Source organism: Pristis pectinata, chromosome 8 (assembly GCF_009764475.1).
Source record: "Pristis pectinata isolate sPriPec2 chromosome 8, sPriPec2.1.pri, whole genome shotgun sequence".
NCBI classification, from domain to species: domain Eukaryota; kingdom Metazoa; phylum Chordata; class Chondrichthyes; order Rhinopristiformes; family Pristidae; genus Pristis; species Pristis pectinata.
The window spans coordinates 2,842,808-2,859,162 of record NC_067412.1 but is presented as its reverse complement, the minus strand read 5'-3'; the positions used below and the strand labels follow the sequence as shown (position 1 = coordinate 2,859,162).

General features: G+C 45.5%; 1 protein-coding gene across 3 annotated transcripts in view; it reads left to right on the top strand.

Annotated features, from left to right (window-relative positions):
* Window positions 1-16,355, top strand: part of capn15 (calpain 15) — a 265,928-nt gene that overhangs the window by 191,114 nt on the left and 58,459 nt on the right. For 2 of the 3 annotated variants that reach the window (XM_052022107.1, XM_052022105.1), the window contains exon 3: window positions 14,111-15,632. In XM_052022107.1, the coding sequence (XP_051878067.1) occupies window positions 14,133-15,632 (1,500 nt within the window). In that variant the 5' untranslated portion in view covers window positions 14,111-14,132. Of the gene's footprint in view, window positions 1-11,936; window positions 12,068-14,110; window positions 15,633-16,355 lie in introns of those variants that run through there. The other variant, XM_052022108.1, reaches the window with a different exon arrangement.

Here is a 16,355-nt window from a genome sequence, read left to right as displayed (position 1 = left end):
TAATAAAGGTACATCACTGAGAATGTGCTCATTTTGTTAAGGAAATTCCTCTCCTAATCTGAAGTGACAGATATTTCACTGGCTATATAGGCAAGTATTTCAACAGGATCGTTCTAGAACAGGAAACTGTTTATCTAAATGTGAACAGTGGTCAAGCGGTGCGGCTTGTGTGTGTGCTAACCTGTCAGGTCTTGGTTCTGTGCCAACACAGCTGATAGCCCAAGAAACACCACTGAAGTGTAGCTGCTTTGATCACATAGTCAAACAGAGCAGTCAGTTTGTTCCGAGCAAGGTCTCAAAAACAATGGATAGCTGGTTTGTTTTTCCCTGCGTCTTTGGAGCTGTCAGCCTTGGTGAATTTGTCGAAGTCGAGTTTATTGTCATATGCACAGGTGCGATGAAAAACTTACTTGTAACAGTGTCACAGGCACAGAGCATCATATAAGCAACATTCACAAGAAAAACATAAATTAAACATAAATTATACACAATTTTTACAAGAAAACACAATTAGAAAAAAAAACAAAGTCCATTTTAGTGCAAAGTGGTCATAGTGTTGCTAACTGTACTGATTAGGGTTGTGCCGGTTGGTTCAAGAACCGAATGTTTGAAGGGAAGTAGCTGTTCCTGAACCTGGTGGTGTGGGACTTAAGGCTTCTGTACCTCCTGCCCGATGGGAGCTGTGAGAAGACGGCACAGCCCGGATGGTGGGGATCTTTGATGGTGGATGTTGCCTTTTGAAGCAGTGACTCCTGTAGATGCTACCGATGGTGGGGAGGGATGTGCCCGTGATGTATTGGGCAGAGTCCACCACTCTCTGCAGCTTCTTACATTCCTGCGATTCGAATCGGCAAGAGTACTTTGGTGTTAGCCCTGGCTGCATGACGACAGTATGTCTGGAGCCTGTGATACTACCCAGGCAATAAATTAATAAAAATTGAGCTGAAGCTGATGCAATATGGAATATTTAAAAAGCTTTTATCCTTTTGTAATCTTGGGGAAAGGGGGTGGCCACTGGAATATAATTATCCACTCACTTGCAGAATACAACATTGGTAGAGAAATAGGGAATGACGGAAATTGTGGAATAAGAAATCCAGCCTACAAGATCATCAGATGAGAGCATCTTGTCATTTACATTACAAAAGCAGCTCGAGCTGGACACATGTGGCCCTGACATCCACGCACTGCATGTGTTGCACTTTTGCAGGTCTGATAGATACTTCCCCTGCAGTGTGTTGTGCCGTGCATTGATTTTAATAAGGACCTTGTTGTGAAGTGGCTGATCCCAAACACTTCAGAGCAAAGCGTATTCATGTTATCAACCTTTATAAGTAAAGAGCCACTCCATCATCTGTGCCGCTTATTCAGATCCCCTAGCACAGTATTACCTTCTTTTCTAATAACTAACTGAAATTTTATAGAGTTATAGAGTCATACACCACAGAAACAGGCCCTTCGGCCCAACTGGTCCATGCTGACCAGGATGCCCCATCCAAGCTAGTCCCATTTGCCAGCATTTGGCCCACAACCTTCTAAACCTTTCCAATCCATGTACCTGTCCAATTGGATTTTAAAAGTTTTTATTGTACCTGCCTCAACCACTTCCTCTGGCAGCTCGTTCCACATAAAAAGTTGCCCCTCAAGTTCCTCTTACATCTTTCCCCTCTCATCTATGCTCTCTATTTTAGACTCCCCTACCCTGGGAAAAAGACTGTGACTCTATTTATAAACCTCTATAAGGTCACCCCTCAGCCTCCTACACTAGCCCCAGGTTCTAGATACCCCAACCACATCAAACATCAACTCCACATCAGATCCACAGCCCTGTAAGATCTTTGTGCATTTCAACAAGATGACTTCTCGTAAAGTGTAGGACCGGTCCACTTAATTATTCCTCATATGACCAGTCCACTGTTGCCAGGAATCAATCTTTAATTGACTTGGACCTCCTTGTCAATGGACCAAGATCTTGTCTTGCCAAGACCCTGTGGTGGCTCCTCTGTATCAACCATCTCGTGTTAAAAGAATTCACACACGGGTATCTTGCACTCCTCTGAACCGAAATGGAGGCAAGTCATTCTCAACACTGAATAGTTACCTAGAGAGAAAAGATATAAATAATACCCTGGATTGTACTAGGAGTAGCCTTGTAGATTTGTTATTGTATATGTTCCATCTCCAATGATGAAAGCTCAGATCTCAGAGACCCTTGAGGGAGCAAACACACAGAAAGTTTGAGTGGTCAGAGCCCAGTATTAATAGGGTTAAACAACAGCTGAGTCAGCTGTTGTTCCCCATAACAATGCACAGTGTAACTGCTTGGCAGCCTACTGTAATTAACCTAGTGGTGGGTGCACTAATGGGGCCTTTGCGCTGCTTTATGAACAAGATGAAGCTGTGAACAGCATATTTACAATTAAAAGGAACGTTAGGGAGAACCAATTTTCCTTCCTTTTATAGAAGATATCAATGGCTTTGCTAGATATTTCTCTATGTTAGCTTAAGCATCAATTTTCCATTTAATCTGAAGATGCCGGAGGAGGGTAACAGTTGTTAGCAATGGTCCTGTACACCCATTGCAGGGCTTTGTACACTGGAGCTCTGTGGTACACTGTACGATATAGCTGCACTTTCTTCCTTCCCAGACTCCATTAGGAAGGAAACTGGCTGGGCAGTGAGTGTTTGAGGGTCATGGAGGGTAGAAAATTGTCCATGCTATTTGACATAAAACCATACCTGACAGTGGTGTTATTCATTCTGATTAAAAGTTGCAGCAGGTTAAATGTAAATTGCTGTTCTCATCTTCAGTTGGAAGTACTGGGTTGGGCAAGACTTGAACAAATTGAAATAAAGTGAGGTAGTTAATTTAATGATGAGACTTTGTGGAGGTATGGGTTAGTACATCACCCTTCAGGAAAAGCATCTAAATCGAGCCAAGAGTCTTAGGATGAATATTATTTCATCTATCAAACTGGGTTAGCTCAGCCCAGGGCTGGGTCATCACCCAGCCAAGTGTGGGGCTCTCAGTAAAATTCAACCAAGCACAGCAGGGATTTACCTGCTGCATCACTTTATTTAAGCACAATATGTCGTGAGATGATTTGATTTATTTTTCATGCAATATGTAGATAGTCTGTGGTGCATTGTATTACATGTATGTGTTTTACTGGATCAGCGGGGATGGATTGTGGGGGAGCTGTGGTGCTGGGATGGAGGAAACCCCAATATTCTAGATGCCCAGGAACCCAAGAATTTCTAATTGGGTGCTGTCACACCCCGTGTCTAGGTAGTGTGAGGCACTATTACAAACCACCCACAAAATGGCAGGAATTAAGCTATTAGTGTGGCTGATGCAGTGTTTGGACATAATCATAGAATCATAGAACAGTACAGCATAATACAGGCCCTTTGGCCCACAATGTTGTGCCGACATACAATCTGTTCTCTCTGAACAATGAATCCCAAAGCCTGTGCAGCTCCATCATACGAGCATTTCTTTCTTCTTTAGCAGTTTATTATGTTTCAATGTTTAGTCTGAGGTTTGGAAAGGATTATTTCCATTAAAACTGTAGCAGGCAATGATGGAATACTCAACCAGTCTCGCAGCGTCAGTGGCAGCTTATGACCTTTCATCAGAAGGAGAAAATGTTCTTGAATTAAAAGAACTTTGAAAATTATAGCTAGGGGATTTACAATGTTCTCATTTGTTTCCTTTGAAGCCTTAGGATGGAAATGATCTGGTCCTGGGGAGTTACAATTTAGTGACAATATTTCCTTCATTACGGTTATTTTGGTGATCCCTAATTCAATATTCGTTTTCACGGAGTATCCAGGCACAAATGTGTTTTAATGGATCAGCAGGGATGGATTGTGGAGGGGCAGTGGTGCTGGATGGAGGGACCCCAAATCTTGTAGGGGCCCAGGGACCCAAGAATTTCTAATCGGGTGCTGTCAAACCCATTGAGTATCCTTTTTAAAAACTGTTGTACTTGATCATAGTGTGATTGTTATTGGATAGATATTCACACACCATTAGCCTGTTAACTAAATCTAACTCATTACTCATTACTAAATCTAATATGGCCTGGTCCCTTGTTGGTTCCAGGACACATTGTTGCAGAAATCTATTCTGGACAGACTCCAGAAATCTTCCACTTTTCAAGCATGAGCCAATTTGCTTCTCTCAATCAATCTGAGAGTTTAATTCCCCATTAAAATCACATGCCTTTACCTTATGCTTGTCTAATGTCTGCTTTTATGCATTATGCCACTTCACAGCTGCTACCAGGGGACCTGTACGCCATCGCTAGAGTCAAAAATCCTTTTCTAATCCTTAATTCTATGCATAAAGTCTCCATTGCCTGCTTACCTCTCATTAAATCATCTGTTAGCAATTACATGATTTCATCCTTAATCACTAAGGCTACTTATCCTTCTACCTTTGTTTTAAATCTTATAACTGGGTACATTTTATTCCTAGTTCTGACTGTCTCTCAGCCATGTCTCAGTAAAGCTATCATGGCGTATCCTCTGAGTTGAATTTGTTCATTCAGTCTATTCTTATGCTCCATGCATTTACATAAAGTAATACTTACGTGGGCCATGCATTCTAACCTGTCCTATTGTAATGTTATACTCCCACTTTTTGTACCTCTGTCCTGGGTAAATTGCTTCACCTCCTTCCCAGCCCATTCATGTGAAGTTCATCTCATTGGTATAGCTCTTCCTGTCCAATGAGAGTGCTGGTGTTCAGTGAAGTGGAGCCCCTATTTCTCAGCTTCAGCCACTTGTTCACCTCCCTAAATCTGGATGACTCGGGTAATGATCCAGAAGATTAGAACATAAGAAATAGACCCTTCATTTGGCCCTTATTTTATGTAATGTTATGTCTTTGCACCGTACTGCTGCTGCAAAACAACAAAGTTCACGTCATATACGTCAGTGATAATAAATCTGATTGATTCATTCCTGATCTGTTATTCATTAAGGTCATGGCTGGCTGATCTTTTACCTCAGTGCCGCTTTCTTCTCTAACCTGTATCCCTTGATTTTCTTAATAACTAAAATTCTCTCAGTTTGTTTTGATCATGTTCAGCAACTGAGCCCCCAAAGATTCTCTATTCTTTTGTTGAAGTTTTTTTTGTTCTCATCACAGCCCTGATTGGCTCAGACCCTATTTTAAGACTTGTGACTTCTGGTTCTAGACATCCCAGGCAGGTATACATCAACTCCACATTTACCCTGTCAAACCCCTTAAAGCAACTTGTACATTTTGATGAGATCACTCCTGATTCTGCTAAATTCAAGAAAGTACAGGCCCAGTCTGCTTAATTTCTCCACGTATGACAAACCTGAAGGCCCAGAAAACAAGCCGGTGAACCTTCACTGCACTCTAGAATATCCTGCCTTCCGAAGGGAGTCCAGACCTTTACACAATATTCCAGTCACAGTCTCACCAGTATAATTGGACCAAGATATCTTGACTCTTATACTCAGGCACACTTGCAATAAAGATTAGAATCCATGAGGTTCTGTTATAGAGTTTTAGAGTCATACAGCATGGAAACAGGCCTTTCGGCCCAACTCGTCCATGCTGACTGTGTTGCCCAGCGAGCTAGTCCCATAGCCCTCTAAACATTTCCTATCCGTGTACTTATCTAGATGGCTTTTAAACACTGTTAATGTGCCTGCCTTACCCACTATTTCTGGCAGCTCGTTCCAAATACGCACCATTCTTTGTGTGAAGAAGCTGCCCCTGATGTCCCTTTTAAATCTCTCACCTTTGATCTTAAACCTATGCACTCTTGTTTTTAGCACCCCCTCCCTGAGAAAAAGACTATGTGCTTTCGCCCTGTCTATGCCCCTCATGATCTTATATACCTCTATCAGGTCACCCCTCAACCTCCTACGTCCCAGGGAATAAAGTTCAGTCGAAGCAACCTCTCCTTGTAACTCAGGCCCCCAAGGCCAGGCAACATCCTGGTAAATATTTTCTTTTAGTTCCCAACCCCAGATTAGACTATACAGTTGGCCCAGATTGGACTATAATACCTGGGTTTACCCTCATCCTGTCCTTTTCAACCCAGCTTGAGATAACTCTCACCCTAGAACCAGATTGTGACCTATCAAACAGCCCTCCAATTGTTTTAGAAAGGAACCTGTATGTCCTCTAATTTTGGAACTTGCCACAGCTTCCACACTTCCCCTTTTCCCTTCCTCCTCCCTGTTGTGGACAGGACAGGCATTGGTGGCACTGAAGGTAATACAGCTGCCTCACAGTTCCAGCATCCTGGGATCAATCCTGACCTCTGGCACTGTCTGTGTGGAGTTTGCACGTTCTCTGTGTGACCATATGGGTTTCCCCTGGGTGTTTTGGTTTCTTCACGCATGTGGGTCGGTAGGTTAATTGGTTGGTGAGAGAATTGAGGAGTGAATGTTAATGAGCATGTGTGAAAGGAATGAGATTGATGGGATTTCTCTGTGAACTGCTAGGGGCTGAAAGGCCTCCTCCTGTGTCACAAGCAGATGAGAAAATCCTCCTGCTGCAGGTGCCTCAGTCAGCATTTTGCCTGTCCCTCCGACATCCTCCATCACAGTAACAGTTACGTCCGATCAGTTGGATGGGGTTGGTTGCTGCATTTTCCACCTTATGTGGGTTCACCTTACTGTGTATACTTATGGTCATGACAAGCCCACACGATCCCGAACCTCTCAATGAGGAGTGACAGGTGTCTGGTGCTACAGCTGGTTCATTATAAAAGTCTTTAAAAATAATAGTTGCACTAAGACTCTGGACAAAATGTTTAGTATACTGCCTCTTTGTTTGAATGAACACCACATTATTAGAGGCAAGTGGCTCTGAATTGCCACTCTGAACAAATTTTCAATTTCACACTCTGTTTATGAAACACTTTAAGACAATTCTCTGTGACCACTCCCCATTTAAACTCGAAATAGAGACCCGTTGATTCACATGAAAAATGCATATGAGGATCAGGAACAGGCCACTCAATTCCTGCTGCCATTCAATAAGATCATGATTGAACTGATTGTAATGTCAATACTCACCACCCCCTTCTTATCAAGAATACATCTACCTCAGCCTTAAAAATATTCAAAGACTTCTTCCACTAATAAAAGGAATAGAGTTCCAAAGGCTCACAATCCTCTGGGAGAAAAAAATTGCCTCATGCCTGTTTTAAATGGATTGTCCATCACACCCTTCTCTAAAGGTGAAAGAATAATATTTATGCACCATTCAATTCTTTGTATCTCGTAATAGAGGCTGAATGGAATCAGAGTAGTGACAGTTCACCCTGCACTTCAGATAGGGAAGAGAACTGATCACTGTAATGGCAGTGCTCCAAGAAGCAGAGATTTACACCTCCTTAAACTGTGGCTGCTGCTTGATAAACTAGTCTTGACACCTCAGTTCTTCATTGTGAAAATCTGTGGTGGTATGCATAAGTTTTATCAGCGTTAAATCAAAAATTGCATAAAACCTACAACTTGCAAAATATGGACATTTTGACAGGCAGAGGGCAGTTTATATGCAGTTCCACATCTTGACCAAGGATGCATTTGCTGATGGCCTGATTTTGCTAGTTTTGTGATACTCTTTTAATAGAATTGGGATTAGTTTATTATTGTCAGTCATACCGAGGTACAGTGAAAAACTTGTCTTTCATACCATTCCTACAGATCAATTCATTACACAGTGCATTGAGGTAGTACAGGGTAAAACAATACAGAATGCAGAGTAAAATGTTACAGTTACAGAGAAAGTGCAGTGCAGGTAGACAATAAGGTGCAAGGTCACAACGAGGTAGATTGTGAAGTCAAAAGTCCATCTTATTGTACTAGGGAACCGTTCAATAGTCTTTTAACGGTGGGATAGAAGCTGTCCTTGAGCTTGGTGGTACGTGCTTTCAGGCTTTTGTATCTTCTGCCTGATGGGAGAGGGGAGAAGGGAGGATGTCTGGGGTGGGTGGGGTCTTTGATTATGTTGGCTGCTTTACCGAGGCAGCGGGAAGGGTAGACAGAGTCCATGGAGGGGAGGCTGGTTTCCGTGACGTGCTGGGTTGTGCCACAACTCTCTGCAGTTACTTGCGGTCCTGGGCAGAGCAGTTGCCATACCGAGCTGTGATACATCCAGATAGGATGCTTTCTGTGGTGCATTGATAAAAATTGGTGAGTGTCAAAGGAGACATTCCAAATTCTTTTAGCCTCCTGAAGGTGCAGGAGAGCTTTCTTGGCCATGGTGTCTACATGGTTGGACAGGGTCAGGCTATTGGTAATGTTCACTCCTAGGAACTTGAAGCTCTCAACTGTTGACCTCAGCACCATTGATGTAGACAGGAGCATGTGCACCACCCCCTTTCCTGAAGTCAATGACCAGCTCTTTTGTTTTGCTGACATTGAGGGAAAAGTTGTTGTCATGACACCATGTCACTAAGCTCTCTATCTCCTTTCTGTACGCTGCCTCATCGTTATTTGAGATACGGCCCACTGCAGTGGTATCATCTGCAAACTTGTAGATGGAGTTAGTGCAGAATCTGGCCACGCAGTCATGAATGTATAGGGAGTAGAGTAGGGGCTGAGGACACAGCCTTGTGGGGCACCAGAAGAGAATTGCTCTATTGAACTCAAGAGAGAAATATGGTAATTGTTAGGGTCTCCCCATTCACACATCCACTATGGAAGAATGCTTGTACCTTGCTCAGATCACAGGACACAGATAAGATAAGATATCTTTATTAGTCACACGTACATTGAAACACACAGTGAAATGCATCTTTTGTGTAGTGTTCTAGGGGCAGCCCGCAAGTGTCGCCACGCTTCCGGCACCAACATAGCCCGCCCACAACTTCCTAACCTGTACGTCTTTGGAATGTGGGAGGAAACCAGAGCACCCGGAGGAAACCCATGCAGACACGGGGAGAACGTACAAACTCCTTACAGACAGCAGCCGGAATTGAACCCGGGTCACTGGCGCTGTAATAGCGTACGCTAACCGCTACACTACTGTGCCTGCCATGGAAAGAACCCATTCAGTTGGGCTTGTTTGGTTGCAGTTCTGTATTTGCCAGCAACACCTCCTGCACTTTTACAAAACAGACCATGCAATATCCGTGAGCTTGGATACTGTGCACTGACAGCCAATCAACTGTAACTTCCATAGGCTGATGTGGATAGTGTTGAGGTGTTGTGGATAGTGTAGAAGGTTGTCACAGTTTACAATGGGATATAGACAGGATGCAGAGTTGGGCAGAGAAGTGGCAGCTGGAGTTCTGAAGAAAAGCAAGGTAACATGCCTCAATGACTACCGACCAGTGGCTCTGACATCCACCATCATGAAGTGCTTTGAGAGGCTGGTCATGGCACACATCAACTCCAGCCTCCCAGACAATCTCGACCCACTGCAATTCACCTATTGTCGAAACAGGTCGACAGCGGATGCCATCTCCCTGGCCCTACACTCAGCTCTGGAGCATCTGGACAGTAGACACCCACGTTAGACTATTGTTTATTGACTACAGCTCTGCCTTCAATACTATAATCCCAAGCAAACTTGTCACCAAACTCTGAGACCTAGGACTCAAACCTCCCTCTGTAACTGGATCCTTGACTTCCTGACCAACAGACCGCAATCAGTGAGGATAGGCAGCAATACCTCCAGCACGATTATTCTCAACACTGGTGCCCCACAGGTTGCGTCCTCAGCCCTCTACTCTACTCCCTATACACTCATGACTGTGTGGCCAGATTCTGCTCTAACTCCATCTACAAGTTTGCAGATGATACCACCGTTGTAGGCCATATCTCAAACAGCGATGTTGGGAGTACAGGAAGGAGATAGAGAGCTTAGTGGAATGGTATGATGACAACAACCTCTCCCTCAATGTCAACAAAACAAAAGAGCTGGTCATTGACTTCAGGAAAGGGGGCAGTGTACATGCACCCATCTACATCAACGGTGCTGAGGTCGAGAGGGTTGAGAGCTTCAAGTTCCTGGGAGTGAACATCACCAATAGCCTGTCCCTGTCAAATCACGTAGATGCCATGGTCAAGAAAGCTCACCAGCGCCTCTACTTCCTCAGGAGCCTCAAGGAATTCTGTTTGTCCCCTTTGAGACTCACCAACTTTTATCGATGCACCATAGAAAGCATCCTATCTGGATGCATCATGGCTTGGTGTGGCAACTTCTCTGCCCGTGACCGCAAGAAACCGCAGAGAGTTGTGGACACAGCCCAGCGCATCACGGAAACCAGCCTCCCCTCCATGAACTTTACCTCTTTACCTCTCGCTGCCTTGGCGAAGCAGCCAGCATAATCAAAGACCCCACCCACCCAGGTCATTCTCTCTTCTCTCCTCTTCCATCAGGTAGAAGATACAGGAGCCTGAAGGCACGTACCACCAGACTTAAGGACAGCTTCTACCCCACTGTGATAAGACACAGAGGTGGACTTATACAATGAGATGGACTCTGACCTCACGATCTACCTTGTTGTGACCTTGCAACTTATTGCACTGCACTTTCTCTGTAGCTGTGACACTTTACTCTGTACTGTTATTGTTTTTACCTGTGCTACATCAATGCACTCTGTACTAACTCAGTGTAACTGCACTGTGTAATGAATTGACTTGTACGATCCGTATGCAAGACAAGTTTTTCACTGTACCTCGGTACAAGTGACAATAATAAACCAATACCAATCCCAATCCAGACAAGTGTGAAGTGATACACTTTGGAAGGTTGAACTTGAAGGCAAAGTACAAGGTTCTTGGCAAGATTCTCAGCAGTGTGGAGGAACAGAGGGATCTTGGGGTCAAAGTCAAAGTTGCCACGCAAGGAGATAGGGTGGTTAAGAAGGCGTATGGTGTGCTGGCCTTCATTAGTCAGGGGATTGAGTTCAAGAGCCGCAAGGTAATGTTGCAGCTGTAAAACTCTGGTCAGACCACACTTGGAGTATTGTGTTCATTTCTGGTCACCTCATTATAGGAAGGATGTGGAAGCTTTAGAGAGGGTGCAGAAGAGATTTACCAGGATTCTGCCTGGATTAGAGAACATGAGGAAAGGTTGAGTGAGCTAGGGCTTTTCTCTTTGGAGTGACGCAGGATGAGAGGCGACTTGATGGAGGAGTCTAAAATTATGAGCGGTATAGACAGAGTGGACAGCCAGCACCTTTTCCCCAGGGTGGCAATGGCCAGTACCAGAGGGCACCAGTTTAAGGTCAGAGGAGCAAAGTTTAGAGGTGATGTCAGAGGTAGGTTTTTTACACAGAGAGTGCCTGGAACACACTGCCGGGGGTGGTGGTAGCGGCTGATATAATAGGGACATTTAAAAGACTCTTAGATAGGCACATGGATGTAAGAAAAATGGAGGGTTCTGGGCTGTGCGGGAGAGAAGGGTTAGATTGATCATGGAGTAGGTTTATATAGGTCGGCACAACATCGTGGGCCGAAGGGCCCATACTGCTCTGTTCTATGTTCTATGATCCAGATCCAGAGATCCCCTCTCTCCAGCTCCCCCCTCCTGCCCCCCTCTCTCCAGCCCTCTCCAGCCCCCCTCTCTCCTGCCCCCCCTCCAGCCCCCTCTCTCCTGCCCCCTACAGCCCCCCCTCTCCAACCCCCCTCTCTCTCCAGCCCCCCCCTCCAGCCGCTCCTCTCTCCTGCCCCCCTCTCCAGCCCCGCCCTCTCTCTTGCCCCCTTCTCTCTCCAGCCCCTCTCTCCACCACTACCCCTCACTCTCCACACCCCTCTCCCCCACCCCCTCATTTTCAGGAAGGAGATTGATAAATTGATTGATGTTTGCAGTTTTCGTGTTTATTTGGAAAGCTGACTACTGTGCTCAGGGAGTTGAGGAGTTAACCAGAGCGAATACTGGTAGCTTCATCAATGGGTTAACCAGGAAGTGTTCTCATGCAGTCAGCCTCGATCATGTTTCCATCCCTGCCCTTCAGGTTAAACACGATCTCTGTGCGTTATGCCATTGGGAGAGCAGATAGTCTGAAGTGTGCTGTGTGAGATTGTTTAATATCTTCCCAGGAGCAGCAACAGTGAGGTAAGTTCACAATGATTAATATTTCAGCAGCCGACAGGGAGGTTGTGCTCCAGGTTGAGTTTGCTGTTTTAGTTTCGGTTCAGGTACCAGTGGAATGTAGAATGAGGAACAATTTTCAGCTTGCTGTAATTTGACAGTGAAAGACGAAATTGTTAGTCATATATTTCCTCGTGCTGCACCCTATCCTGTGGATCTTTAGCTAAGTTTTTGTCACATAATCATTTGGGGCTAGGGTTCCAGATCGTGGCTTGATTTAAAGCTGTGGTGTACTGTTTGAATGCAGCCCTGCTGGCTGACACTGAGAACACTGGGAGAGATAATACAGAAGTATGTGGTGTAGAAGAGACCGACCAAGCTGATTTGATGGCTAAGTTGACTTAATTTACTTTTTTTTCATTTAATTTGACCCCTGAGACTAGTCACAGGTCAAACAATTTCAGAGAGGCATGAAAAATGTAAATGCAACACACAAAAAGTGCTGGAGGAACTCAGCGGGACAGGCTCAGTCTCGACACGAAACGTCAACTATCCATTTCCCTCCACAGATGCTGCCTGACCTGCTGAGTTCCTCCAGTGTTTTGTGTGTTGCTCCAGATTCCAGCATCTGCAGTCTCTTGTGTCTCCTGAAAGATTTAAACAGTGGATGACCTGAAGGATTGGTAATTGGAGGGACAAATCTAGGAAATTTGGCAAAAGAACCGGGAGGGAGTTAAAAAGATTTTTTTGAACCAGCAATGTTTTGATCTGAACGAGGTTTGGAAGCACATGTGGTAGGAGCTTTCAAAAGGAGTTCATTTGCAGGTTTCTGGTAAAACATCAAAAAACATGATGTGACAAATGGTCACTGCTCTACAATGAGTTTCTATTGACTGTTTGAGCACATGGCACACCAAAACTGGACACCATGTCTCTATCTGTGTTGCTTTCAACAACAACTTGCATTTATAAAGCACCTTTAATGTAGCAGACATCACAAATGGCTTTATAAAAAGTTGGCTGACCTCAGCCAGTGAACGATGGGATTGAGCAGAGGGGCCCGTTCCTGATCGTTGTCTGGCCAAGTAGGTGAGAAACACTGCATGTGGGTACCTGGTGAGGCTGGATAGGCTCCGTGTGAGGTGTTAATCACCCGTCTGACATATTGTCCATGCTCACACAGCTGGAATGGCCCCGTGTGTGGTTGAAGCAGCCTGCTGGTTAGTGTGTTACGTACCAGCAACAATAGAAACACAACGAGCCATGTATAAGTGTTAGAAGCTATTTTATTAACTACTTGTAATAATAAGAAAAGTAAAAACATTAGATATCAAACATTGACCCCACAAATATAAACTCTAAGTGTGTGTGTGGCAAATTCCCAAACCTCAAGTCTAGGAATAGTTCTCAAAGTTCAGTTCAGCAAGTCATAAGGTAGAACATGAGCAAAGGCTTTTGAAAACCTCAGTAGATTGTAGAGAAATTGTAGAGAAAATTTACGAAATCCACATGTTCCACGATGGAACCCATACGACACCTCAATTACCGAAGATCTCCATTGCTTTGTTCCGAAGTATCTGCCACACCGAGGGCACTCGATACACCACAGAACTACCTGCTTTCCAGTACAGGTTAACGACAAAGTGGACTCCACTTGATTGCTGCACATAATCCATACATGGATTGTATAGTGACAGACACAGCTATTGTTCCTCATCCATAGATACAGAGACCAGTAGTCAGTCTCTGTCTCTCTCTCTCTGTCTCTCTCTCTCTCTGTCTCTGTCTCTGTCTGTCTGTCTGTCTCTCTCTCTCTCTCTCTCTCTCTCTCTCTCTCTAGCTAGTACGCCCTTGTTATTGTCTTGCAGTCCTTGATAACACCACACACACATTACTACACTACTGTCCAGGTGCCTTAAAGAGGCATTCACCAAGTAGCAACCTGGCTCGTAACAAGTGAGACGGCAGATATCAATGCTTTGGAAAGGGTGGGGAATGAGTGTTTGAAGATAGTTGAGGATATTCCAGTCAGCTGATTAATTTTTGCATATCTTTTTTCCCCCTCAGTACCTCGCAGGAGCCTGATGCCATGGCAACAACGAATGAGTGGCCATGTACCCGATGCACTTTCTTGAATCCCAGTGTGCTGAGGCAGTGTTCCATCTGTGAGGCGCCACGAGAGAGACCGGACTTCAGTGACATCCTCCGGCTTAGCACAGAGGAGCAGCAGTGGGCTTGCTCCCGATGCACTTTCAGGAATTCCATCAACAAGAGCCAGTGTGATGTCTGTGGGTCCTCGCAGACCCACACTCCCCTCACACCTCCCGTGGCCATGGCCAATGGGCTGTCCAAGAGTCTGCCCGCTGCGGTGGAACACAGAGGCCCTGGGCCGCAGGAGGCTGGGAGACTGGCCAACGGTGACGTCAATGGCAACTGCTGTGAGAGCGCCACGCCAGACGCCTCCAAAGCTTGGGCTTGCCAACGTTGCACCCTCCACAACACACCTTCGGCTAACTCGTGCTCAGCGTGCGGAGGGCCTCGCAAGCTTTCTCTGCCCAAAATCCCGCCTGAAGCCCTGGTGGTGCCAGAGGTGGTGACCCCGGTCGGTTTCCAGTTGCCGTCATGTCCGCCGTCAGTGACACCCCAGCTCAGCGACACAGTGGAGTGCGACGTGTCCCCCATTCGCAACACAGGCACCGATGCTGAGAGCCCAAGGTCTCCGGTAGTCAGTCCGCTGTCTCCGATGATCCAGAACAACCCGGTGCCGCGAAGCCGCAGGGAGGTGCCACCAGCTGCCAAATTCCAGCCTTCCCCTGCAGACCCCACTGTCGTACCCAGCAGCTCGCCTACCTCCAGCTCCTCGGTCCCAGTGGCCAGAGGTGTTCCCCAGGGACAAGTGAAACCTGCTGCAAAACTACAGGAACTTTTTTGTACCAAGAGGCTGAGTGTTTTAGATGAGGAAATGGAGGCAGCGCCCAGTCAGTGGAAGTGTGCGTCCTGTTCCCACACTAATTCCACAGCCGTGTCAAAATGTGAAGCTTGCAGAATCATGAAGGGTGGAGACATCATAGACCTAACTGGAGACTCGGTGCGGTTCACTCCTTTCAGTCCCTCCAGCCCAGACTTCACCATCTGGACTTGTTCGAAGTGCACTCTGAAAAATCCCACTGCTGTCCAAAAATGCACTGCCTGTTGTACCTCCAAACTGCATGGTTTTCAAGACCACAGCTACACAGAACGAGGGCCAAGGTGCCCAGACTGTAACGTGGAGAGGGGCTCGAATGGGACTGCATGCCCCTCTTGTGGGGGCAAGCCCTCGGCCACACGGAAACCCATCAAACTCTTCCCTGTCCAGCCGCCCTCCTCTCGGGAGAAGTCCAACGAGTGGTCCTGCCCTGCCTGTACTCTCCTAAATGACTTGAAGGCTAAACATTGTGCAGCTTGCCACACTCCACAGCAGTACTTAACACTGAGGAAAGGCTCAAAGCCGCTGAAGAGGAGGGAAAGCATACTTGTGGAAGCGCGGAGAAAGACGGACGAAGGCGAGGCCAAAGAGTTGTGGGAGAACATTGTGAAGTTTTGCCAGGAGGTAAGACTGGTTTCTGCAGCGGGTGTATGGTGCTGCAGCTATACTCTCCTGATATGTTACCACTTATAACTTGTCAAACAAGTATCTACTCATTAGACTTGTAAATGAGCTGATTTGCACAATATAGCACATATTCGTGGTGCACTGAACATCCTTCTCAAATTCGCACGGACACCGGAGGGTGTAGAAACAAGAGGAAGCCATTCAATTAGATTTAGCTGATCCCTAATCCTTAATACCATTGCCTAGTGGAAAAAATCCTTCATTCTCAAAATTTTCAACTGACCTCACAAAGATCATTGGGAGTGTTCCAGATTTCTGTCACCCTTTCCCTGGAAAAATATTTCCTGATATCACTCCTGTATGGCCTGGCGAAGATTTCAAGGTTGCTCCTCCTTGTTCTGGGCTTGTTCACCAAAGGAGATGATCTTTGTTTATTTTCCTTAGCAACTCCTTTAATCTGTTTAAACACCCAACAAGATCATATCTTAATCTTCCATGTTCAAGGGAATATCTCATCTCTGCTGCATTTTATCCCTGATTACGGTGCAGAGTCCACTCAGTAAATAGAGACCTAATGATACTAAGATGACGAAGTATATTGTGTTCCTGAGATCAAAGTATATCAGTGCCTTCAGCTTAGTTTCTGGATGGGGAAAGCATGAGTGAATTACAATGGCCCTGTTTTTTTATATATACCTGGCACCACTGCTGGTCAATCAG